Raw genomic sequence first — 27,177 nt, 5'->3', positions numbered from 1 at the left:
AAAGAGAAATTGAGCAGTGTGCAAAAGGTCTAGAGGGTAAAATTGTTAACCTGAGTCTTGATGGATGGAGCAATGTCCACAATGATCCTGTTGTATGTGCTTGTCTGACAACAGAAGAAGGGAATGTCTTCCTTACAGAAACAATTGATACACACAGCAGAATACTTACAAGCAGTAGCAGTAAAAGCTATAACAAACTGTGAAAAAAAATTCAAATGTCTAGTACACAGCTTGGTCACAGTCAATGCTGCAAATGTATCCAAGATGAGAATAAATTTAGAAGAGAGTGAAAAGAGTCCCAAGCTAACAACATACGGTTTCAGTGCTCATTTCATGTACCTCCTAGCTAAAGACTTCAGTGTTCCAGAAATAAAGGCTAATGTTGTTGAAATTGCAAAATACTTCCGTAACAACCACTTTGCAGCAGCTGTTCTGAAAAGAGTGAGAGGAACCAAGCTAACTCTCCCACAGGATGTGCGATGGAACTCAGTGGTGGACTGTTTTGAGCACTAAATCAAGAACTGGCCTAATCTGATGAGAGTTTGTGAACAAAATCGTGAAAAAATAGATGGCACCCTCACAGCCAAAGTTCTCAACATTGGGCTGAAGAGAAAGGTTGAACTCATGCTAAGCACCCTGAAGCCTATTTCTGTAGCCTTGAACAAATTGCCGGGAAATAGCTGTTTTATTGCTGAGGCTGTGGAAAATTTGGAAGGAACCGAGTGAGAGCTTAAAAAGAGAAATATGTAATGACAGAGTTAAAATACAAGCCTTAAAAAAATGAATTGGACAAGCACTATCTCCAGGTTATTTTCTTGCAAATATTCTCAATACTCAGTACCAGGGTCAAACCTTAACTGCTGAAGAAGAAGAGTTGGCTATGACATGGACATCCAGCAATCATCCCCCCATAATGCCAACTATAATAAAGTTCAGAGCTAAGGGTGAACCATTCAAGAAATAGATGTTTGCTGATGAGGTTTTAAATAAAGTCACACCAGCGAACTGGTGGAAGTCACTTAAGCACCTGGATTCAGAGACTGTTGAAGTGATAATCTCACTTTTAACAGCAGTAGCTTCTTCTGCCAGTGTAGAAAAAATATTTTCTTCCTTTAGATTAATTCATTCCAAATTGAGAAATCGTTTGGGAACTGGAAAATCAGGAAAGCTTGTTTTTCTTTTCCAGATTATGAACAAACAGGAAAATGGAGGTGAAGACAACTCAGTTAGTTGCAGAAGCCAATATTTTGAGTTTCTCATGTTGACCTGGCTGACACAGTCTATTTAATTTGTGGGTTTTTTTTAAATATTTCATTTAACTATTTTAGTTAAAAACAATTTTAACAAAAACAAACCTGATTTTAAAAAAACTTGAATGTTTAAATTCAAATATTCATAGGTTTGTTTTGTTAAAATATTGTGTTTGCTGTTGAAGAAAAAAATCCAGAATACATAACATGGATGTTTTAGTTACATAAAACAATTTAAATGTCTGTCTGGTGATGTTCTCCTCCTAATACAGCATGGCAAGAAAATCCTCCAGATATTAATGATTAACCTGTTGAACTGGAGATAGTTCACCTCCCAATGACTTCATAAATATCTGCTTCAATTACCTTTGGTAAACGAAATAACCAAACAATCATTCATTTTCTGATACAGCTGTAAAACTAATCTGAAAAGTTTTCAAAATAAATCACTTAAAAATGTATAGTGTGTACTGCATAAAAATGAAACCTACATCTATCTCGGAGTTGTGAAGAATATGTATTAAGGTTATAATAACCAACAAGAATGCACTTTTATGTAGAAATCCATGATTAAATCGAGACTTCCTGACTAGCGATTTAAATCAAATCCACCCTGGTCAGAGCCCAGGCTCCAGCTGAAGCCCAAACATCTACACTTCAATTTTTAGCCCTGCAGCTTGAGCTAGAACCAATTGACCCAGGCTCTGAGACTCAGTGCCATGGTTTTTTTTATTGCAGTGTAGACATACCGCATGAGTGCTATACTGTTGCCTCCCTGAATCACTTCCTACAGTCCCCTCTTTCCCCAACAGTTATAGTAAAACATTAAATAACTGAAATTGAAGATAGTCTCAGACCTTCTGAGTGTCACAAGTGTCTTCTCTGTGGGTTTGGCACAGTGGCTATAGCAAGGCATCAGGCAGCCGTGCTCCCTCCTGCACTGCTCCTTCCCAGGAGCTCAGAGGGTAGGTCAGTTTACCTCCACTGTCTGCCCTGCTACTGAATGGACCTGTTCTCCTTTTTGAGCTCCTCCTCCAAACCCTGCATGATTTGTAGGTCGACAGGGTGGGGCTACCCGGGTCAAGAGCAGCTACTTAACCCCTTCCTTACTGGTGCAGGGTTGCATATCCCATCATACATGAATTTATGGAAAACAGAACCTGTCAAACTAACTTCATATCATTTGATGAGACTACAAGTTTGGCTGATAACGTTTATAGTACTGAAGTAATACACTTAGATTTCTTTAACACATTTGACTTGGTACTGCATGACACTTTGATTAAGAAACTAGAATACTACAAAGTCAACATGGCACACATTAAGTGGATTAAAAATGGACTAAATGACATCTCAAAATGTAACTGTAAATGAGGAATAATCCTTGAGCGGGTTTGTTTCTAGTGAGTCCCACAGGGATTGGTTCTTGGCCTTATACTATTTAACTTTTTATGAATGACCTAGAAATACACAAAATAATGCATAAAGTTTACAGATGACACGAAGATTAGGGGAGTAGTTAATAACAAGTATAAGTCACTAACACAGAGTAATCTGGATCAATTGGTAAACTGGACCCAAGCAAACAATGTGTGTTTTAAATACTGCCAAGTGTAAGGGCCTACATCTAAGAACAAAGAAGGGAAGTCACACTTACAGGATGAGAGACTACCATGTGAAGCAGTGACTTCTCAGGGGATTATGGTGGATAATCAACTGAACATGAGCTCTGGGTGCAACACTGTGGCCAAAAGGGCTAACGTGATCACTGGATGTATGTGATCACTAGTATCTCTGGAGGACATTAAACAAAAGGTATTGAAGTTAGACACTTTGAATCAGTAGATCCAGACAACTTGCCTCCAAGAGTTTTAATAGAGATGGCTGAGGAGCTTGGAGGACCATTAATGTTGATTTTCAATAACTTCAAGAACTGGGGAAGTTCCAGAAGACTGGAAGAAAGCTAATTTTATCCCAATTTATAAAAAGGGTAAACAGGATGATCTGGGTAATTATAGGTGTGTCAGACTGACATCAATCTCAGGCAAAATAATGGAGCAACTAATCTGAGACTTGAATAATAAAGAACTAAAGGAGGGTAATATAATTAATGCAAATCAATATGGGTTTATGGAAAAGACAGAACCTGCCAAACAACTTGATTTCTTTTTAATGAGATGACAAGTTTGGTTGATAAAGATAATATTGTTGATACTAAGTCAAAGTATATTGTACCACACATTTAGATTAAAAAAAACTAGAATATGAAATTAACATGACACTCGGTAAACGGGTTAAAAACTGGCTGATAGGTGTCAAAATAGAACTGTAAATGGAGAATGGTCATCGAGCAGATGTGTTTCCACTGGGGTTCTGCAGGAATCGGTTGTTGGCCATACATTATTTATCATCTTTATCAATGAGCTGGAAGAAAGCATAAAATCATTACTGATAAAGTTTGCAGATTACAGAAAAATTGGGGGATTGGTAAATAATAAAGGGGACAGGTCATGAATTCAGAGCCATCCGAATCATTTGGTAAACTGGACACAAGCAAACAATATGCACTTTAATATGGCTAACTATAAATGTATATATCTAGCAACAATATCGGCTATAGTTATAGAATGAGGGAATCTACTCTGGGAAGCAGTGACTCTGAAAAATATTTGGGGGTCATGGTGGATAATCAGCTGAACATTAGCTCCCAGTGTAATGCGTGGTCAAAAGAGCTAATGCAATCCTGGGATGCATAAACAAAGGAATCTCGAGAAGGAGTAGAGAGGTTATTTTACCTCCATATTTGGCACTGGTGCAACCACTACTGAAATATTGTGTTCAGTTCTGGTGTCCGCACTTCAAGAAGAAGGTTGATAAATTGGAGAGGGTTCAGAGAAGAGCCACAAAAACAATTAAAAGATTAGAAAACATGCCTTATAGTGATGGATTCAAGAAGCTCAATCTATTTAACTTAACAAAGAGAAGGTCAAGGAGTGACATGATTTCAGTATATAATTACCTACATGGGGAACAAATATTTAATAACGGTCTCTTCAATCTAGCAGAGAAAGATATAACATGATCCAATGCCTTGAAGTTGAAGCTAGACAAATTCAGACTGGAAATAAGGTATAAATTGTTAACAGTGAGAGTAATTAACTATTAGAATAATTTGCAAAGGGACATGGTGGATTCTCCATCACTGACAAATTTTAAATAAAGACTGGAAGTTTTTCTAAAAGATTTGCTGTAGGAATTATTTTGGGGAAGTTCCATGGCCTGTGTTATACAGGAGGTCAGAAAGATGATCACAATGGCTCCTGCTGGCCTTAGAATCTATGAACAAAAAAATTAAAATTGGACAGGTTTCTAAATGATGTGCTCTAGTTCACGGTTTCTCAACCTTTTTGATACCAGGGACTGGCTTGCTGCCTTCCTAAACTGTGTCAGTGAAATCTCAGGGATCAGCGCTAGTCCACAGATAGGTTTTTGAGAAACACTGCTCTAGTTCAATGACATCTATTGGACTAGAAGTAGGGATTAATTCAGGAAAGTCCTATGGCCTGTGTTATACAGGAGATTAGACTAGATGGTCTAGACACAATGGTCCCTTCTGGCCTTCTCAGGTCTATGAATCCATGAATTAATCTATGAACGCCAGGAAACCATGAGGAGGGTTGGTGGAGTGGGGCCTGAAAGAGGCCTGAGAGGGGCCTAGAGAGAGGATATAGAGAGGCCTAGAGGAGGGATGAGAGAAGGAAGAGGCTGAGGCAGTTTAGTGCAGAGTGGTGGAGAGGCCTGCAGCAATTACTTAAATGCCCAGGCTGCGACTTCCAGCAAGACTTGAAGAAAAACCCACTTCTCTGGCCCAGCGTCAGCAGGGTTGATGAACTGCTGAGCCTACAGAAGGCCAGAATAGACTGATGGATCCAAGAGGGCATAAAGAGGAGCAGTAGCCCAAAGAATACAGAGACCCTGTTTAGCCAGCACTTTGGGAAACCTGCCCCATAGAACCTTCTTAGCAGCACTAACAGTCATACTAGCTGCACACAGCAGGCTATTAACTAGTCTGCCATGTTTCCTAGCCTGTATCCCAAGGATTCATTTTCTTTCATTAGGATGGTAGGGATTTTGTGAAAAAAGCAGTGTCCTGAACATGTCTGGGTTTAGTTTTGTCAAGTTAATTCATTCTTCTTTCAAATTGTACTCCTGAAATATTGCTTTTGTCAGTTTATCTCATTTTAAAAGCACACACAGAATGAGCAGAGTGGATGAAGTCCAGTTCACCATCTATTGCAGAGGCGGGCAAACTATGGCCCACAGGACCATCCTGCCTGGCCCCTGAGCTCCCAGCGGGGTAGGCTAGCCCCCGGTCCCTCCCCCGCTGTTCCCCCTCCCCTGCAGCTACGCCGCCGTGCGGCTTGCACCCACCCACCTCCCAGGCTTTCCAATAAGCCTGTCCTGCCACTCTGAGTGGCCTGGTAAGGGTTTGGGGGGTTGGAAAAGGGGCAGGAGGTCCAGGGGGGCAGACAGGGGCAATTGGATGGGGCGGAGGTCTGGGGGTGGGGGGGGGAAGGTCAAGAGACAGGGAGGGGGGGTTGGATAGGGGGTGGGGTCCTGGGGGGGCCTGTCAGGAAACAAGGATTTGGGGGGGGCCTCTCAGGGGGCCTGGGCGTGGATAGGGGTCAGGGTAGTCAGGGTACAGGGAGCAGGGGGGGGTTGGATAGGGGGCAGGGTCCCAGGGGGGGCGGTTAGGGGCCAGGGGTCCCAGGAGGGGGCAGTTAGGGGACAAGAAGCAGGGCGGGTTGGATGGCTCGGGGGTTCTGAGGGGGGCAGGAAGTGGGAGGGGGTGAGGGCCAGGCTGTTTGGGGAGGCACAGCCTTCCCTACCCAGCCCTCCATATAGTTTTGCAACAACTGTGTGGCCGTCGGGCCAAAAAGTTTGCCCACCCCATCTATTGATTCTTTTCTGGCATTGGTTGCAGCTAGGCTGGCACAGCTATGCTCTGTACCACCAGAGGATAAAGGACTAAGGAGCCTAAGGAATCCTGGAAGGCTATTTTGTTTATTTGCTCCCTTGCATGGTTTGGTTATCCCCAGAAGGGTAAGGACTCGACTGAGGCTTGTCCAGATAGCTAAACCCCGTAAACCCATACAACCTACTCCACCTATCCACGGGGGGAGACAGTGGGCCAATGGAGGAGAAGCTGTGGCACAGACATGACCCAACACCACTCATTTGCGCACACACAAACAGGGAAGAAGGGGAGAAACTGAATGAGGGATGGAGAAGGAAGACAAAAGAGCAGGCAGAGGAGCAGATTTGCTACTAAGTGAGGCTGAATGTTATAGGTACAGAAAAAAATAACTAAAAGCTTACTAAAGACCAGACTCTCCCCTTGTTTTGTGCAAGCTTCCCATTGCACAAAGGCTAGTACTTCAAACATGTTTATGAACTTATTTTCACAACGCCCCATGACATAGGGCAGTATTGTTTTCCCCATTTTATAGTGGGAGAAACTGAGACACAGAGAAAGATTAAAAAACATTATTAAATGCTCAAGGTCACACAGAAAGTCTTTGACCCTGCTAAGGAATCAAACCCCAGGTCTCTTAATTCCCACTCTAGTGTCTTAACCACAAGACCATCTCTTCTTCCTTCTATGAGCTGTGCTGAAAACTGTAGGACAGACACCAGGAGGACCACACAACCAAAAACAGTTTAGAATAGCTCTATGGTAGACATGGAGCAAAAATACAAGAATTCTTAAACCACACCAGCATGCTAGTGTGAATGTGCTGAAACATATTTGCTTAAAACCAGTAAGGTTAACACAGCTTAACAACCTGGCCTCAGAATGTGTCATCTCTGGTCATTATATTAATAATATTGCCAAATCCGTTTATGGGATTCCTCAGGCCTAACCTACATTACAAAACTGAACCACCCCGACAACTGTTGTCAACAATAGTTGCAAGTTGAGCGGTAGGTGTAGGCAAGAATCAAGCCATATTCAGCTCCATTTCAGCAACCATGGGTAAACAGTGCTTTGTTAAAAGATCTTGAAATCATACAAAAGGGAAATACAATTAGGGAAAAAAAAAAAAAAACTCACCAGCACAGGAAGCAACCTAAAGTCCCCCAACCAAATTCCACTGAGTATGGACAGCACGTCTGTGGGCCAATCTCCAGTACACTGGAGACATTGTACCCCACTTGTAGATGTAAAATCCATGACTTCCAAGCACAAAGGGGCACTCAGTGCTGGAAAAATCAATGCCAAACAAAAAACAAATGGCTTTCAAATGATTCTGTATTCTTTAAAACAAAAAGTTCTTATTTTTAGACCACATACAATAGTTTAAGGTGTTTTTTCTTTAGTCCCCTGGATGGTAGTTAAGTAACTACACATGCCTAGCCTGGTTCCTTTCTGATGGTAAACAGGAGATTTTCATTTAAGTTACAACATGGAATACTTCAGAGCAACCTCACACCAAAATGGCACATTTCTGAAGGATGCAAAGGTATTCAATAAAAAGCTTTTAAAGGCATATTTTTAAACTTGCAGCAGCAAAGCTTTTCTGTGTCAAGACACTAATTCTTTTAACAGCATTGATCAAAATGTCATTCTTTTATGAGTGTACAATACCTTTTAATGGCATACAACAAGCCATTAGGGTTATACACCTCTAGACAGCTTACTGGAAAAAAGGGAACACTGGCCAAGATACAGTCACCAGCTGTTGTACTTCTAATAAGGTTCAGTTTTTCTTTCTATTTTTTTCCCCCCAGCTCTATTTCATCCTAAAACCCACAAGTGAAGTTATCCAAGGATTAAACCAAACTTCTTATCATTTCACAAGCCACAATTATTTTCACAGGGACCCACACCTAAACCCAATATTCTCAAGAAATGCTTCTTTCTAAATACAGTAAAATATTCTGGCTTTCCAAATGGGACTCTGCCATCAAAGATGTAACCACCTGTGCTCTGCTTTCCCCAGAAATAATCAGAGACTTCTCTCTTAATCAGCATTGGCTGAGGAATAGAAGTTGGATGAATTGTACAGTTTTGTTCTCTATTTTTAGTTTCCAGCAATCACAGAATCATAGAATATCAGGGTTGGAAGGGACCTCAGGAGGTCATCTAGTCCAACCCCCTGCTCAAAGCAGAGCCAATCCCCAACTAAATCATCCCAGCCAGGGCTTTGTCAAGCCTGACCTTAAAAACCTCTAAGGAAGGAGATTCCACCACCTCCCTAGGTAACGCATTCCAGTGTTTCACCAACCTCCTAGTGAAAAAGTTTTTCCTAATATCCAACCTAAACCACCCCCACTACAACTTGAGGCCATTACTCCTTGTTCTGTCATCAGCTACCACTGAGAACAGTCTAGAGCCATCCTCTTTGGAACCCCCTTTCAGGTAGTTGAAAGCAACTATCAAATCCCCCCTCATTCTTCTCTTCCGCAGACTAAACAATCCCAGTTCCCTCAGCCTCTCCTCATAAGTCATGTGTTCCAGTCCCCTAATCATTTTTGTTGCCCTTCACTGGACTCTTTCCAATTTTTCCACATCCTTCTTGTAGTGGGGGGCCCAAAACTGGACACAGTACTCCAGATGAGGCCTCACCAATGTCGAATAGAGGGGAATGATCACATCCCTCGATCTGCTGGCAATGCCCCTACTTATACAGCCCAAAATGCCATTGGCCTTCTTGGCAACAAGGGCACACTGTTGACTCATATCCAGCTTCTCGTCCACTGTAACCCCTAGGTCCTTTTCTGCAGAACTGCTTCCTAGCCATTCGGTCCCTAGTCTGTAGCTGTGCATGGGATTCTTCCATCCTAAGTGCAGGACTCTGCACTTGTCCTTGTTGAACCTCATCAGATTTCTTTTGGCCCAATCCTCTAATTTGTCTAGGGCCCTCTCTATCCTATCCCTCCCCTCCAGCCTATCTACCTCTCCTCCCAGTTTACTGTCAATTGCAAACTTGCTGAGGGTGCAATCCACACCATCCTCCAGATCATTTATGAAGATATTGAACAAAACTGGCCCCAGGACTGACCCTTGGGGCACTCCACTTGATACCGGCTGCCAACTAGACGTGGAGCCATTGATCACTACCCGCTGAACCCGACAATCTAGTCAGCTTTCTATCCACCTTACAGTCCATTCATCCAGCCCATATTTCATTAACTTAGTGGCAAGAATACTGCCGGAGACTGTCTCAAAAACTTTGCTAAAGTCAAGGAACAATACGTCTATTGCTTTCCCTTCATCCACAGAGTCAGTTATCTCGTCATAGAAGGCCTGACTAATCTAATTGCATGACTTGCCCTTGGTGAATCCTTGCTGACTGTTCCTGATCACTTTCCTCTCCTCTAAGTGCTTCAGAATTGATTCCTTGAGGACCTGCTCCATGATTTTTCCAGGGACTGAGGTGAGGATGACTTGCCTGTAGTTCCCAGGATCCTCCCTCTTCCCTTTTTTAAAGATGGGCACTACATTAGCCTTTTTCCAGTCATCCGGGACCTCCCCCGATCGCCATGAGTTTTCAAAGATAATGGCCAATGGCTCTGCAATCACATCCGCCAACTCCTTTAGCACTCTCAGATGCAGCGCATCCAGCCCCATGGACTTGTGCTCGTCCAGCTTTTCTAAATAGTCCCGAACCATTTCTTTCTCCACAGAGGGCTGGTCACCTCCTCCCCATGCTGTGCTGCCCAGCGCAGCAGTCTGGGAGCTGACCTTGTTCGTGAAGGCAGAGGCAAAAAAAGCATTGAGGACATTAGCTTTTTCCACATCCTCTGTCACTAGGTTGCCTCCCTCATTTAGTAAGGGGCCCACACTTTCCTTGACTTTCTTCTTGTTGCTAACATACCTGAAGAAACCCTTCTTGTTACTCTTAACATCTCTTGCTAGCTGAAACTCCAGGTGTGATATGGCCTTCCTGATTTCACTCCTGCATGCCCGAGCAATATTTTTATACTCTTCCCTGGTCATTTGTCCAATCTTCCACTTCTTGGAAGCTTCTTTTTTGTATTTAAGATCAGCAAGGATTTCACCGTTAAGCCAAGCTGGTCGCCTGCCATATTTACTATTCTTTCTACACATCAGGATGGTTTGTCCCTGTCACCTCAATAAGGATTCTTTAAAATACATCCAGGTCTCCTGGACTCCTTTCCCCCTCACGTTATTATCCCAGGGATCCTGCCCATCAGTTCCCTGAGGGAGTCAAAGTCGGCTTTTCTGAAGTCCAGGGTCCGTATTCTGCTGCTCTCCTTTCTTCCTTGTGTCAGGATCCTGAACTCGACCATCTCATGGTCACTGCCTCCCAGGTTCCCATCCACTTTTGCTTCCCCTACTAATTCTTCCCAGTTTCTGAGCAGCAGGTCAAGAAGAGCTCTGCCCCTAGTTGGTTCCTCCAGCACTTGCACCAGGAAATTGTCCCCTACACTTTCCAAAAACTTCCTGGATTGTCTGTGCACCGCTGTATTGCTCTCCCAGCAGATATCAGGGTGATTGAAGTCTCCCATGAGAACCAGGGCCTGTGATCTAATAACTTCCGTGAGTTGCCGGAAGAAAGCCTCGTCCATCTCATCCCCCTGGTCCGGTGGTCTATAGCAAACTCCCACCATGACATCACCCTTGTTGCTCACACTTCTAAACTTAATCCAGAGACACTCAGGTTTTTCTGCAGTTTCATACTTGAGCTCTGAGCAGTCGTACTGCTCCCTTACATACAGTGCAACTTTTCTGCCCTGCCTGTCCTTCCTGAACAGTTTATATGCATCCATGACAGTACTCCAGTCATGTGAGTTATCCACCAAGTCTGTTATTCCAATCACATCCTAATTCCTTGACTGTGCCAGGACTTCCAGTTCTCCCTGCTTGTTTCCCAGGCTTCTTGCATTTGTGTATAGGCACTTGAGATAACTCGCTGATCGTCCCTCTTTCTCAGTATGAGGCAGGAGCCCTCCCCTTGCATGCTCCTGCTTGTGCTTCCTCCCGGTATCCCACTTCCCTCAGGGCTTTGTTCTCCTTCCCCCGGTGAACCTAGTTTAAAGCCCTCCTCACTAGGTTAGCCAGCCTGCTTGCGAAGATGCTCTTCCCTCTATTCAGTTAGGTGGAGCCCGTCTCTGCCTAGCACTCCTCCTTCTTGGAACACCATCCCATGGTCAAAGAATCCAAAGCCTTTTCTCTGACACCACTTGTGTAGCCATTCGTTGACTTCCACGATTCAATGGTCTCTACCCAGGCCTTTTCCTTCCACAGGGAGGATGGACGAGACCACCATTTGAACCTCAAACTCCTTTATCCTTCTTCCCAGAGCCACGTAGTCTGCAGTGATCTGCTCAAGGTCATTCTTGGCAGTATCATTGGTGCCCACATGGAGAAGCAGGAAGGGGTAGCGATCCAAGGGCTTGATGAGTCTCGGCAGTCTCTCCATCACATCATGAATCCTAGCTTCTGGCAAGCAGCAGACTTTCCAGGTTTCCCCGGTCGGGGCAGCAGATAGATAACTCAGTCCCCCTGAGGGGAGAGTCCCCGACCACCACCACCTGCCTCCTACTTTCTAACAATCTGATTCTATCCCAAGTCTCAACCATTCTACAGATAATGTGAATCTCTTCAAGTGCACCAACTCTTCAGAGATTCTAAGCAATATTGGTGATTGCATTTACTCTGCTTGAATGAAAGGCAAGCGTCAACTCCTGAAAAGTGTTCAGCACCACTTCAAATCCTTGCTTCAGTTAAAAATACCAATAGGAAAGGCAAAGGATTCTGTCATCCCATCTTTGATAGATTTCATGGTGAGGTAGTGGGTTATTTATGGGGTTTAGTAAAAGATGATGGCTGAGGAATGAGTGCAGTACAAGAACTTTACACGTTTCTTTCTCTGAAATAGTCATAAATAATATTGGATCGTCCCCTCAGCTACTTCTTATGTGGACAAATTGGCTAGACCATGCCTAAGTCAGAGTTATTAAAACAAAGAAGAAAAACAATTCCTTGTTAAAAAGTAATAATATTAAAGAAGGAAAAGCTAACAAAATGCAAATGTAAAATAAGATTGACTAGAAACAAAAAGAAGGGCGATATCAAAGGTTATAAAATCATAAGCTAGAGCACATTCAATCATGACTATGGGCTTGTTTACACAGCAAATTAGTTCAGTGAAAGCCAGAATGTGAATCTAAGCACGCCATGCACTAACTCACCACATGAAACCTGCTGCCACACACTAGAAGTTCCAGAGCGTACTTTGACATACAAATGCACTCTGGAACTTTTACGGGGCTGTAGCAGGGTCCATCCTGCAAGTTAGTACAGAGTTATGAAGTCATCCCCAAATAGCATGACCTGCCCAGGTCAACTAATAATGAAGACCAAAACCAAGTCAAGATTAGAAGAGCAGTGACCTAAACCAGCTATAGCTAAGAAACATATTCAAGTAGCTGATCCTGTCCATAACAATATAATTGCTGTTTGGTGCATCTGTTATTTTTTAAGCAGGATTATTTCTAACAGTAAAATGAGGAAAAAATATTTTGCGGAAGGTACTGTAAGGTGAAAATAACTCCTCTCTCAAGTAAGCAATATGAACTACCTGTTTAATAGGGATTGTTTTTCTGGTTATTATTTACCAGAGAGTTCACAGTTGCTCTGTCACAGTTGTTGCAGTCAAAAGAATAAATACATATTCAAATGCATGTTCTAATTTCAGAAACATATGATTTACTAGATTACAGCTTTTTGTGTCAACCCAGCTGCTGTGCAGTAAATTGCAGCTCATTTTAAAAACTGATCTATATCATGTGCAGTAAACAATGCAGCAAAATGTAATAACTACTGTTCAAGTTATCCAAGTAGAAAGTATCAAATCACAAAGCTGGAGTGCTCAAACTTCAAAAATTTAAATGCCTTGGAGACTCTTCAAAACTGACAAAGATTTAGTCGGGAGCTAACTTTTTACCCCCTGCATATGAGGATTTGTAATGGAATGATGGCCTCCGCTTTGAACTCAAGGAATAAACAGCATAACTACACAGTGACCCACTCCAGTGCTGAAGACCTATTCCTTGTTATGTATTTTAATTTCAGTATACATAAACTCATACACACACAATGTCAGTGTGATATGGAATAAAGATGTGGCTACCCCAAACTCATGCCTAGTAATATTACCCACAAAATTAGAGGAGGTGGGGAGATCAAAATAAGGCTTTTAATAAACCCCAGATTGCACTGGTCACAACCAGTACCTTTATTATTACCCCTGAAGGATTTCTGTGTCAAAAAAATTAAAATTTTATGCACAATATTATAAAATTCTGCAAATTTTGTCAATAAATAAATGCGGAGGCTCCAGCATGGCAGTGGGGAGCACAAATGACTGGCTGCATGGCGGTGGAAGATCACCCTGCAGGGCTCCCCCCCCACCTCGAGACAAGGACTCAGCAGGGAGGCTGCACCCAACCCTGACACAGCACAAGGGCCCAGCCTGCCCCAGAAGTCCACGTCCCAGGGGGAGGGCTGCAGGATGGATCTCCCACCTCCATGCAGCCAGTCACCTGTGATCCCCACTGCGCTGCTGGAGCCTCCACATTTATTTATTGACAAATAAAATTCTGCAAAATTCTGCAGATGTTAAAATATTGTGCACAGAATTTTTATTTCTTTGGCACAGAATTTTTAATTTTTTGGTGCAGAATTCTCTCAGGAGTAGCGGGAAGCAACTCACCAGGGTTAGCAGTCCCATGCCAGGCACATCAAGTGTAGGCAGGCAGGCTCAGCCCAGCAGGATCCAAGTATGGAGGGGCTTAGAGTGGGGGGAGGCAGGTGTGGGTTTAGAGGGTTCTGGGTACGGGTAGTTCAGTGGGGGGATCCAGATGCACAGGGGCTTGTTGGGGGGTTCCTGGTGCAGGGGCAATGGGACTCTTCAGGGGGATCCAGGTGAAGGTGGTTGTGGCTCAGCAGGGGGTGGTCTGGGTGTGACAGGATGGGACTTAGCCAAGGGGGGTCGGGGTGACTCAGCAGGGAGTCCATGTGCATCTGATTGGGGCTCAGTGGGGTGGCCCAGGTGCATAAAGGTGGGGCTCATCAGGGTGGGGGTTCGAGTGCAGGGGGGTTAGCGGGGGGTGGTCTGGGTACAGGGGTGGGGATCTGGATGCAGGGGTTCAGCGGGGGTCCAGATACACAGGGGTTGGGCAGAGCAGCTCCCCGTACAGTGATCCCTTGCCCCGCAGCTGAGGCGCAACGGTGGCAGGAAGTGGGGGAGGGATGCAGAGCCAGGGACTTTCTGGGGGGTGCCCCGGGCATCCCCAGTCCTGCCTTCTCCAGTGATTTACTTCTCCGCCAGGTGCTCCGGGCGCCTGAAACAACATACTCACGCTGCTAGGGAGGGGCATGTGACCACGCTTGTGGCTTCCCTTTGCTTCCCTGGCAGAAAGTCATTTTTCTGCAGAGAAGCAAAGAAATCTGTGCAGGACACGAATTCTGTCCCTTCCTCTGAGACTTATTAGAACATCCCAAACTCAGGAGTGACTTCAGACAACACCCCTATTTAAATCACTCACAAAAATAAGTGTTTTCCTGAAATAGGTTGTTTGCAGTGCTGTTTCCTGAAATGTGTTGTTGAATCCACCTAGCTTCAGGTGCAGGAATGGCAGTATTCAGTCTTAGATTGTAATGTTGAACTCTAATAACTTAAATTTTAGATTAAGATAAAATGTGAGGTAAAAATGGACAGTAATTTTGATCCGCAAGTCTTACATGAACACATTAGTGAAAATGAACACTGAATGATCTCAGAAAAAAATGGTTTGTCTTTGTTTAAATTAAAATGTCTTAATTAAGAGTCCTCAACATGCTCTTCTCTGAGCACCTTACTGCTTACTATCTTCTGAGTTACTATTCCTACAATCCAACAATGAAGGAAGCAAGGCTCTACATGCAGTTTCACTATTTTTTTCTCCATGTCACTAATTTAGCTTCAGATGCATACACAGCTTAATTTCCTTTTGGGAGATGTTTGTTTAATGATATACTTTTAAACAACTAAGACTATTGTACACACATGAATACAAAAACACTATCATTAAACAAACAAGACTATTGTATATACATGAATACAACTTTCACATGCTCATAACTAGGCCAAATCAAAAGCAATTTCTACTGAAAGACACCTGTTCTCCCTCTTAAATTTCAGCTATTTCACCACACTAGGGGAGGAGAGCAGTGGAAAAATCACCCAAAAGACAAAACAAAGGAAATCCAGAGTGGGTTAAATAGCTAGGCACCACAGGACCAGAGGGGGGCAAGGAAGAAGGAAGGGGAGAGACTGGTCAAGTGCAAAGCAAGTAAGCTGATCTAGGGGGACGAAGGCTCCATGTTCCAGCCTACAAACAATGCACTGAAGCAGAAGCACTTTGGACAACCCAAAGGACTCTGACCCAGCCCATATAATGCCCAGGAGAGGCAAGGAAACTGAGGCAGGGAAATGCATGCAAGGCTTATTGTTGTATATGATCTGTACTCGTTCATGCTTAAGTAAAAGAGCAAGGTTAGACTCTGGGCAAAGTGTTTGAGTAAACTGTGTAAACTGCTTTACAACTACTGTGTGCCTCCAGAGAGAAGTATACTGAAACCAGAGGCGTCACACCATTGGGGTGGAAATCTAGGAAACAATATGTTTGAGTATGGGGGAATCTGAAGGGTTAGCACTGCACCCAGAGAGGCTGGACAGTGCATTCCAGCTCTCAGAAGTGAGCATTAGACTTCAGAGCTGCACCTAGAAAGTGCACATAGGGAGTAGGGCCCCAAGATTGGGCCAGGGGCTGGGCTCCATTCAGGCTGCAGACACTTAACACACCCAGAGATCCAGGGACCCAGAGACTTGGATTCCCCACACAGCAATTGAGTGGGACGGCTGGAAGGGGGCACCTGACTAGAACTGTGACACTCGCTATATTCAAGGTGCTTTCCAAACATGTGGGAAGTTTAGTTTCTAACAAACTAATTTAGAAAATTTGGGTAAAAATCCCCAAATAAATTCTCAAAGCAGTGAGAGAATGTCCTCATACATACAGCTAGTGACAGAAAGCAATGAACTGAGATATTTGGGACTTCATGGCCCTTTCATGGCCTCAGCTACACACAATTAGTGCCATGAGAGGATGCTCATGTGGCCACAAGAGGCAGTGCTTTCTAGAAGTTTCTTGAAGTTCAACAGTGCTGGTACACACAACCCATCTATATGACTACATGGACAAAATTCACTCACAGAATTTGAATATCCTTTGGAAGATTCAATATGGGAATAAGGAATTAACAGAAACAGAAACCCTCCTCTGTGCCAGTGAGAAACCATCTCAGTTGTTCCCAGCTGAGAGAGAAAAACCACCTTGTTTCTCAGCACTTTCTTGTGAGAGAGATCCCCATATGGGATGGAGAACAGAGGCTGGGGGCATAATTGAGCATCCATTATCTAGAATTGGAAATTCTAGCTAATTTGTAGCCTTTAAAAATATTTCTAGAAATATTATACAATTTTTAAATATACAATTGCATTGTAACTATTCTTATGTACCAGCAAGCAGACTTAAGAGCAAATATGAAAACTTAATTTTGGCTTTTCTGATTTTGGAGCACTTAACCATAAAGCCTTAACATTCTGTAATGGAGCTTATTGTACTGGATTTTGTTATGTCTAAGAATCTTAAGTTTTTGCAAAATAAAGCAGTTCAAGTAAAGAATAAACTTTAATACTAAAGTTCAGTAGCTTGTCTTTTTCCTTATATTGCTGCCCTTTAGAATTAGAACAAAATAACCCTGCTAATCTATACAAGAACTGGCAAAGGCTTTCTACATCTCAGTAAAGATTTAATAGCAGAGCACTCCAAAGAAGTCTTGTATTACTGAGAATTCATTACTTTTACAAACTGAACTATAGAACATTTGTAAGCACACTACACAGTGTTATAAATCTCAGCTACAACCAACAAAATAAATTAACAAAGTACACTGGTGTTTATTCACTTTGCATAAAATCATGCAAACGCTCTACTCTGCAGAGTACTTACTGAGTGCAGTCCCAACCACTTCAGTAGGACTATGCCCACCAGCAAGCACCATGTGTAGAGAAAGGTTTGCAGGATCAGGTTATGGTAAAACTCAATCTATTATTTTAGAAGTACACTGGCAGTTACCCCATTGAACTATTGCACAGAATAAATGGTAACTGTCAAATATGCCTCTGTAAGGGATCAGCCTGGCCTTGCTTGATTAGCGGTTATCCCATTTAATTATTGCATAAAATAAATGGCAACTGCTAATATCCCTTTTTAAAATAAAAGGAGTTTTGGACTAGGATCCAAGTTCAATCCCTAGCGTATAGGAAAGGGATCCTGAAGCAGAGCAACAATTGCTACAACTGCCATTTGGATTCTCTCAGCCCTGGTCTACACTAGGACTTTAGGTCGAATTTAGCAGCGTTAAATCGATGTAAACCTGCACCCGTCCACACAATGAAGCCCTTTATTTCGACTTAAAGGGCTCTTAAAATCGATTTCCTTACTCCACCCCTGACAAGTGGATTAGCGCTTAAATCGACGTTGCCGGCTCGAATTTCGGGTACTGTGGACACAATTCGATGGTATTGGCCTCCGGGAGCTATCCCAGAGTGCTCCATTGTGACCGCTCTGGACAGCACTCTCAACTCAGATGCACTGGCCAGGTAGACAGGAAAAGAACTACGAACTTTTGAATCTCATTTCCTGTTTGGCCAGCGTGGCAAGCTGCAGGTGACCATGCAGAGCTCATCAGCACAGGTGACCATGATGGAGTCCCAGAATCGCAAAAGAGCTCCAGCATGGACCGAACGGGAGGTACGGGATCTGATCGCTGTTTGGGGAGAGGAATCCGTGCTATCAGAACTCCGTTCCAGTTTTCGAAATGCCAAAACCTGTGTCAAAATCTCCCAGGGCATGAAGGACAGAGGCCATAACAGGGACCCGAAGCAGTGCCGCGTGAAACTGAAGGAGCTGAGGCAAGCCTACCAGAAAACCAGAGAGGCGAACGGCCGCTCCGGGTCAGAGCCCCAAACATGCCGCTTCTAGGATGAGCTGCATGCCATTTTAGGAGGTTCAGCCACCACTACCCCAGCCGTGTTGTTTGACTCCTTCAATGGAGATGGAGGCAACACGGAAGCAGGTTTTGGGGACAAAGAAGATGATGAGGAGGAGGAGGTTGTAGATAGCTCACAGCAAGCAAGCGGAGAAACCGGTTTTCCCGACAGCCAGGAACTGTTTCTCACCCTGGACCTGGAGCCAGTACCCCCCGAACCCACCCAAGGCTGCCTCCTGGACCAGTAGGCGGAGAAGGGACCTCTGGTGAGTGTACCTTTTAAAATACTATACATGGTTTAAAAGCAAGCATGTGAAAGGATTACTTTGCCCTGGCATTCACGGTTCTCCTAGATGTACTCCTAAAGCCTTTGCAAAAGGTTTCTGGGGAGGGCAGCCTTATTGTGTCCTTAATGGTAGGACACTTTACCACTCCAGGCCAGTAACACGTACTCGGGAATCATTGTAGAACAAAGCATTGCAGTGTATGTTTGCTGGCATTCGAACAACATCCGTTCTTTATCTCTGTGTTATCCTCAGGAGAGTGAGATATAATTCATGGTCACCTGGTTGAAATAGAGTGCTTTTCTTCAGGGGACACTCAGAGGAGCCCATTCCTGCTGGGCTGTTTGCTTGTGGCTAAACAGAAATGTTCCCCGCTGTTAGCCACAGGGAGGGGGGAAGGTTGAGGGGGTAGCCACGCAGTGGGGGGAGGCAAAATGCAACCTTGTAACGAAAGCACATGTGCTATGTATGTAATGTTAACAGCAAGGATTACCCTGAAAGAGTGTAGCCACTGTTTTATAAAATGTGTCTTTTCAAATACCGCTGTCCCTTTTTTTTCCTCCACCAGCTGCATGTGTTTCAATGATCACAGGATCTTCTCCTTCCCAGAGGCTAGTGAAGCTTAGAAAGAAAAAAAAACGCACTCGCGATGTAATATTCTCCGAGCTCATGCTGTCCTCCCACACTGACAGAGCACAGACGAATGCGTGGAGGCAAATAATGTCAGAGTGCAGGAAAGCACAAAATGACCGGGAGGAGAGGTGGCGGGCTGAAGAGAGTAAGTGGCGGGCTGAAGAGAGGGCTGAAGCTCAAATGTGGCGGCAGCGTGATGAGAGGAGACAGGATTCAATGCTGAGGCTGCTGGCGGACCAAACCAGTATGCTCCAGTGTATGGTTGAGCTGCAGCAAAGGCAGCTGGAGCACAGACTGCCACTGCAGCCCCTGAGTAACCAACCGCCCTCCTCCCCAAGTTCCATAGCCTCCACACCCAGACGCCCAAGAACGCGGTGGGGGGGCCTCCGGCTAACCAGCCACCCCACCACAGAGGATTGCCCAAAAAAAAAGAAGGCTGTCATTCAATAAATTTTAAAGTTGTAAACTTTTAAAGTGCTGTGCTTAAAGTGCTGTGTGGCATTTTCCTTCCCTCCTCCACCACCACCCCTCCTGGGCTACCTTGGTAGTCATCCCCCTATTTGTGTGATGAATGAATAAAGAATGCATGAATGTGAAGAAACAATGACTTTATTGCCTCTGCAAGCGGTGATTGACGGGAGGAGGGGCGGGTGGTTTCATCAAGGAGAAACAAACAGAACTTTCACACCGTAGCCTGGCCAGTCATGAAACTGGTTTTCAAAGCTTCTCTGATGCGTACCACGCCCTCCTGTGCTCTTCTAACCGCCCTGGTGTCTGGCTGCGCATAACCAGCAGCCAGGCTATTTGCCTCAACCTCCCACCCCACCATAAACGTCTCCCCCTTACTCTCACAGATATTCTGGAGCACACAGCAAGCAGTAATAACAGTGGGAATATTGGTTTCGCTGAGGTCTAAGCGAGTCAGTAAACTGCGCCAGCGCGCCTCTAAACGTCCAAATGCACTTTCTACCACCATTCTGCACTTGCTCAGCCTGTAGTTGAACAGCTCCTGACTACTGTCCAGGCTGCCTGTGTATGGCTTCATGAGCCATGGCATTAAGGGGTAGGCTGGGTCCCCAAGGATACATATAGGCATTTCAACATCCCCAACAGTTATTTTCTGGTCTGGGAATAAAGTCCCTTCCTGCAGCTTTTGAAACAGACCAGAGTTCCTGAAGATGCGAGCGTCATGTACCTTTCCCAGCCATCCCACGTTGATGTTGGTGAAACGTCCCAGGTGATCCACCAGAGCTTGCAGCACTATCGAAAAGTACCCCTTGCGGTTTATGTACTCGGTGGCTTGGTGCTCCGGTGCCAAGATAGGGATATGGGTTCCGTCTATGGCCCCACCACAGTTAAGGAATCCCATTACAGCAAAGCCATCCACTATGACCTGCACATTTCCCAGGGTCACTACCCTTGATGTCACCAGATCTTTGATTGCATGGGCTACTTGCATCACAGCAGCCCCCACAGTAGATTTGCCCACTCCAAATTGATTCCCAACTGACCGGTAGCTGTCTGGCGTTGCAAGCTTCCACAGGGCTATCGCCACTCGCTTCTCAACTGTGAGGGCTGCTCTCATCTTGGTATTCATGCGCTTCAGGGCAGGGGAAAGCAAGTCACAAAGTTCCATGAAAGTGCCTTTACGCATGCGGAAGTTTCACAGCCACTGGGAATCGTCCCAGACCTGCAACACTATGCGGTCCCACCAGTCTGTGCTTGTTTCCCGAGCCCAGAATCGGCGTTCCACAGCATGAACCTGCCCCATTAGCACCATGATGCATGCATTGTCAGGGCCCATGCTTTCAGAGAAATCTGTGTCCATGTCCTGATCACTCACGGGACCGCGCTGACGTCGCCTCCTCGCCCGGTATCGCTTTGCCAGGTTCTGGTGCTGCATATGCTGCTGGATAATGCGTGTGGTGTTTAATGTGCTCCTAATTGCACAAGTGAGCTGAGCAGCCTCCAAGCTTGCCTTGGTATGGCATCCACACGGAAAAAAGGCACGGAACGGTTGTCTGCCGTTGCTCTGACAGAGGGAGGGGCGACTGACGACACGGCTTACAGGGTTGGCTTCAGGGAACTAAAATCAACAAAGGGGGTGTCTTTACATCAAGGAGTATTTCAGGCAGGACTTCATGGAGGGTTCCAATAGGAAATGGTGCACCTAAGTTATCGTTCTTATTGGAACAAGAAGGTTAGCCTGGCCTCTGATTGATACATGGCTAGATTTACCTCACTGCACCTTCTCTGTGAGTGACTGCAGTGTGACCTAGAAGAATGAGTCCCCTAGACGGGGGAGGGGGAGAAGCAAATGAATACAGAACAAATCTGGTCTATTTCTTGTTTTGATCCACTCCATCTATCTTTTACATCTTTGGCTGGCAGCAGACGGTGCAGAAGGACTGCATGCCATCCACATCTCATGGCTGCTCGGCAGAAGATGGTACAATACGACTGCTAGCAATCCGTATCGCCTGCCTGCTCACCATAAGACGGTTCAATAGGACTGACTGCAGGACTAAAGAGAATGACCTGGTCAAGTCACTCCAAATTTAGTCCCTGCGCCCATGTCTGTCCAGGCACTCCCAGCTGACGTGGCCAGGAGCACCTCGGACATGACGATGACGGCTGCCAGTTGTACTGTACCGTCTGCTGCCACAAGGCAAGGGGTTGCTGCTACTGTGTAGCAATGCCGTACCGCGTCTGCCAGCACCCAGGAGTCATAGGGTGACGGTTACCTGAGCGGGCTCCATGCTTGCCGTGGTATGGCGTCTGCACAGGTAACTCGGGAAAAAAGGCGCGAAACGATTGTCTGCCCTTGCTTTCACGGAGGGAGGGAGGGAGGGAACGGGGGCCTGACGATATGTACCCAGAACCACCCGCGACAATGTTTTAGCCCCATCAGGCATTGGGATCTCAACCCAGAATTCCAATGGGCAGCGGAGACTGCGGGAACTGTGGGATAGCTACCCACAGTGCAACGCTCCGGAAGTCGACTCTAGCCTCGGTACTGTGGAAGCCCTCCGCCGAGTTAATGCACTTAGAGCATTTTCTGTGAGGACACACACACTCGAATATATAGAACCGATTTCTAAAAAAATGACTTCTATAAATTCGACCTTATTCCGTAGTGTAGACATACCCTCAGAAAGATAGGCTTGAGTCACTCAAGAGCAGCTCCACAAATATGTCAGGAAAATCCCTTGAACAATGACACTTTATTTTCTTCCTTGGTAGAAAGAGATCAGCCAATAACACAACCATATCTATCTCTGTAACCAGATTGACCAAGGTCAAGGCAGCCTGAGGAACCAAGAAATTGTGAGAAGTGCTCACCCACAATTTTCTCCAATAATGTAAAATGGAACAGCACGTGAGAGTTAACCAACTCTTGAGATTGACAATCTGGCTTTCTGGAGAATGGGCCTCACAATAGCTTAAAAAAAACACAAGGACCACAACTCCTTCATCCCCACAAATAGGGAAACCACAATCAACAATGGACCCAGTACATCCCCACTGATTTTCACCAGCCACAAAGGACAGCAGAAGGCAGAGTGTCAGCACAATGTATGGGGTTAGCAGAGAGTGTGACAACAACAGGAGATGTAGTTGGGGAGAAAACAGACTGAAGAAGAATCACCTTATTGTATCTTTCACCCCAACTCCTCATTCTCCCTGTAAGCGGAGTACATTAATGCAAGTAGCTGCAAGAGGACAACACTAAGGTACTCTGCTTACATCCAAGAGTCATTAGGATTTGGTTTCAAGTCCTAGAGAAATTATGACAATTTGAACTGTTGTTCTCTTATACCCATCCCATTACAAATCTCTGGCAATTGCAACACATGACACAAGCCAATGCAGTAAGGTGTCTTGCTGCTGAGCTCCACTAGCAAAGCATCTGGTGCTTCTACACCTCCCCACCCCCCAAAAATGACAAAGCGATTCCTCAATTCGCTTATCTCCTTGTATAACTGGGAGAGACAAAGTTAGGATGAGCCCCATGTGCCCTGAAGGTTGCTCGACAGGACAAGCAGGTGCTCCATTGGGAAAGACTCACTCTGAGAACCTCCTCCTGTGCATCATCCATGATTTCCAGTTGGCGCAGGCGCTCCCGATACAACATATGGAACTCTCCAAAGAGCTGCTTCATCTCAAAAGAGCAACAGGGATCATGGCCATCTACTTCCCTTTCATCACCAACTTCTGCAGGAAAGGGCAAGTAAAATAGCTATAAGATTAGGTTAATATATTTAAGGTCAGTAAGGACCAACGTGATCATCTAATCCCACAGCCTGTATAGCTTTTGATTGGGTCATTACAGCATATCTCAATTAAATACTACAAGTGATGCAGAATCCACCACATCACTTGTGGCTAGTATGCCTAGCCTCACGGTTTGGACTCTGGGGGTGTGAGTAGCAGCATGCACTAATGCAGTGATGCTCAGACTGAGGCTCACGCGCCGCAAGTGGCTCTTTAATGTGTCTCCTGTAGCTCTTTGCAGTACCTGATATTTAAACACTGTGTGATTTAATTGTTAACCAATCAGGATGCTGTTGCTATGTTATTAACCAATTGTAGAATACCTCGTCAGCCATTTTTGCTGTGAGAATTTCATATATTATATATATATAAATAAAATGAACCAATTAATTCACACCACCATGGCTCTTTTGGGTAATGCTGATCCCTAATTTGGCTCCTGAATTACTGAGGTCTAGGATTGCCAGGTGTCTGGTTTTCAACCAGAACACCTGGTCGAAAAGGGACCCTGGGGGCGCTGGTCAGCACCACTGACTGAGCCATTGAAAGTCTGATTGGCAGCACAGCCAGGCTCCCTACCTGGCCCCACTAGACTCCTGGGAAGCTGCTGGCATCTCCCTCTAGCTCCTAGATGGAGGGAAGAACACAAGGACTCTGCACGGTGCTGCCGCAGCCCCCAGCACCAACTCAGCAGCTCCCATTGGCCATGGTTCCTGGCCTGCAGGCTCGAGCAGCATGCAGAGCCCGGTGGTCACACCTCCACCTGGGAGGCGGAGAGAGATGTCACTACTTCCTGGGAGGTGCCTGAGGTAAGCGCTGCCTGGAGACTGCACCCCACCCACATCCCAACCTCCTGCCCCAACCCTGAGCCCCCTCCTGCACCCCAAACCGTGGGCCCACCCCAGAGCCCACACCCGCAGCTGGAGCCCTCACACCCACCTGCACTCCAACTCCCTGTCCCAGCCCGGAGCCCTCTCCTGCACCCCAAACCCCTCATCTCCAGCCCCACCCCAGAACCCGTACCCCCAACCAGAGTTCACACCCTAACCACCTACCTCAGCCCAGAGTCCCCTCCTGCACCCCTGGCCCCACCCCACAGCCTGCACCCCCAGCCGGAGCACTCACCTCCTACCACACCCTAACCCCCCGCCCCAGACCGGAGCCCTCTCCTACACCCCAAAAACCTCACCTCCAGCCACACCCCAGAGCCAACACCCCAGGCACAGCCCGTACCCTCCTGCACCCCAACCTCCTGCCCCAGCCTGGATCCCCCTCCTGCACCCTGAACCCCTCGTTTCTGCCCCCCCAGCCCAGAGTTTGTACCCCCTCCCACACCCCAACCCCTTGCCCCAGCCCAGAGTCCCCTCCTACACCCCAAACCTCTCATCCCTGGCCCCAGCCCAGAGCCACACCCCCAGCCAGAGCCCTCACACCCCAACCACCTGCCCCAAACTGGAATCCCCTCCTGCACCCCAAACCTCTCATCTCTGGCCCCACCCCAAAGCCCTCACCCCCTCTCATACCCCTGCAGCTAAGTGAACAAGGGCGGAGGGAGGGGGGATGGCGTGAGCAGGGGTGTGGCCTCAGAGAAGGGGCAAGGCAGGGGTGTTTGGTTTTCTGCAAATATAAAATTGGCAACCCTACTGAGGTTTGAATATCACTGCACTAACGTTTTGCACTGTAAATGCCCTGGGTAGGCCCTGATACCACGAACTAAAAGGTAGCAAATTCACATTAAAGTAGTTCTGGCTCTTAGCCCTGGTCTACACTACTTTGCTTAAGAGTGTGGAAAAGCCACCCAGGGCATTACACTAATGCCCCCTCCCTGGTGTCACAGGCCCCTCCACAGAGTGATACCCACACACCATTAAAAGTCCCGACCCCCAGGGCCCTACCCCGACCCCCCCCCCCATGTCTCACGGGCCCCGACCCCCAGGGCCCTACCCCGACCCCCCCCCATGTCTCACGGGCCCCGACCCCCCCCCATGTCTCACGGGCCCCGACCCCCCCCCATGTCTCACGGGCCCCCCAGGGCCCTACCCCGACCCCCCCCCGTGTCTCACGGGCCCCCCAGGGCCCTACCCCGACCCCCCCCCGTGTCTCACGGGCCCCAACCCCCCCCCGGGCCTTACCCTGCTACCTCCCCTCCCGTCTCTCACGGCCCCCCCCGGACCTTACCCTGCTACCCCCCCTCCCGTCTCTCACGGGCTACCCCCCCCGGTGTCACAGGCCCCTCCACAGAGTGATACCCACACACCATTAAGAGTCCCGACCCCCAGGGCCCTACCCCGACCCCCCCCATGTCTCACGGGCCCCGACCCCCAGGGCCCGCCCCCGTGTCTCACGGGCCCCGACCCCCAGGGCCCCCCCCCGTGTCTCACGGGCCCCGACCCCCAGGGCCCCCCCCCGTGTCTCACGGGCCCCGACCCCCAGGGCCCCCCCCCGTGTCTCACGGGCCCCGACCCCCAGGGACGCCCCGACCCCCAGGGACCCCCCGTGTCTCACGGGCCCCCCCGGCCCCGACCCCCAGGGCCCGGCCCCGACCCCCCCCCGTCTCTCACGGGCCCCTCACCTGCGGCGAGCCCCGCGCGCCGACGCAGCCGCGCCGTGCTGGCCGCCGGCCCCGGCTCTGCGGTTCGAACGAGGCCGCCAGACCCGCGTCCCGCCCAGCCCTTGACCGACAAGGCGCTCTGCCATTCGCAATGCGTCCTGACCGCGTCCCGCCCTCCCCGCGACTCCTGTCCAATCAACGGTCCAGGGGGCGGGGCGCGGAGTCCGGCCGGCCCGGCCCCGGGGCGGCGCGGAGCGTGGAAGGACAGATTGGTCCCCCAATAGAAGTGCAGCCTCTTGCCACGGGCGAGCGCCATTGGGCGGAGGAGCGGGAGGCGGGACTCTTCGGAGAACTGGAGGAAGCTGAGCGGCGAGAACGCCCAGCGCGCGGTTGCCATGGGGACGGGTGGGGGCAGCTCCCGGAGCGCAGGGGAGCGGCCAGCCGCGGTCGCGACGGGGACGGGGACGGGGACGGGGACGGGGACGGGGGGGGTCAAGTTCTTGGGTTCGTCCGTCTTCGGCGGCTGCGGGGAGGGGGAACAGTCCGGCTTCCGGAACAACACCCCCCCCCGGGCAGAGCGCCCCCCGCGCCCCCACGGCCCCTTCCCCCCCCCGGGCAGAGCGCCCCCCGCGCCCCCACGGCCCCTTCCCCCCCCCGGGCAGAGCGCCCCCCGCGCCCCCACGGCCCCTTCCCCCCCCCGGGCAGAGCGCCCCCCGCGCCCCCACGGCCCCTTCCCCCCACGGGCCCCCACGGCCCCTTCCCCCCCCGGGCAGAGCGACCCCCACGGCCCCTTCCCCCCCCCGGGCAGAGCGCCCCCCGCGCCCCCACGGCCCCTTCCCCCCACGGCCCCCACGGCCCCTTCCCCCCCCGGGCAGAGCGACCCCCCACGGCCCCACGGCCCCTTCCCCCCCCGGGCAGAGCGCCCCCCACGGCCCCTTCCCCCCCCCCGGGCAGAGCGCCCCCCGCGCCCCCACGGCCCCTTCCCCCCACGGGCCCCCACGGCCCCTTCCCCCCCCGGGCAGAGCGCCCCCCACGGCCCCTTCCCCCCCCCGG

The 27,177-nt window shown here is 47.8% G+C and overlaps 1 protein-coding gene across 1 annotated transcript in view; it reads right to left on the bottom strand.

Annotated features, from left to right (window-relative positions):
• LOC140896510 (uncharacterized) overlaps positions 1-26,521 on the bottom strand; it is a 346,326-nt gene extending 319,805 nt beyond the window's left edge. Inside the window, exons 1-2 of the mRNA XM_073308434.2 lie at positions 26,146-26,521; positions 23,368-23,513 (exon numbers count right to left, since the gene is read on the bottom strand). Of these exons, the coding sequence (XP_073164535.2) occupies positions 23,368-23,513; positions 26,146-26,521 (522 nt within the window). The remainder of the gene's footprint in view (positions 1-23,367; positions 23,514-26,145) is intronic.
• Positions 26,522-27,177: the final 656 nt, after the last annotated feature.

The sequence above is a fragment of the Lepidochelys kempii genome, chromosome 12 (assembly GCF_965140285.1).
Source record: "Lepidochelys kempii isolate rLepKem1 chromosome 12, rLepKem1.hap1, whole genome shotgun sequence".
Taxonomy (NCBI): Eukaryota; Metazoa; Chordata; order Testudines; family Cheloniidae; genus Lepidochelys; species Lepidochelys kempii.
Note: the sequence above shows the minus strand (reverse complement) of the source record. Positions and strands in the feature narration are given on the sequence as shown.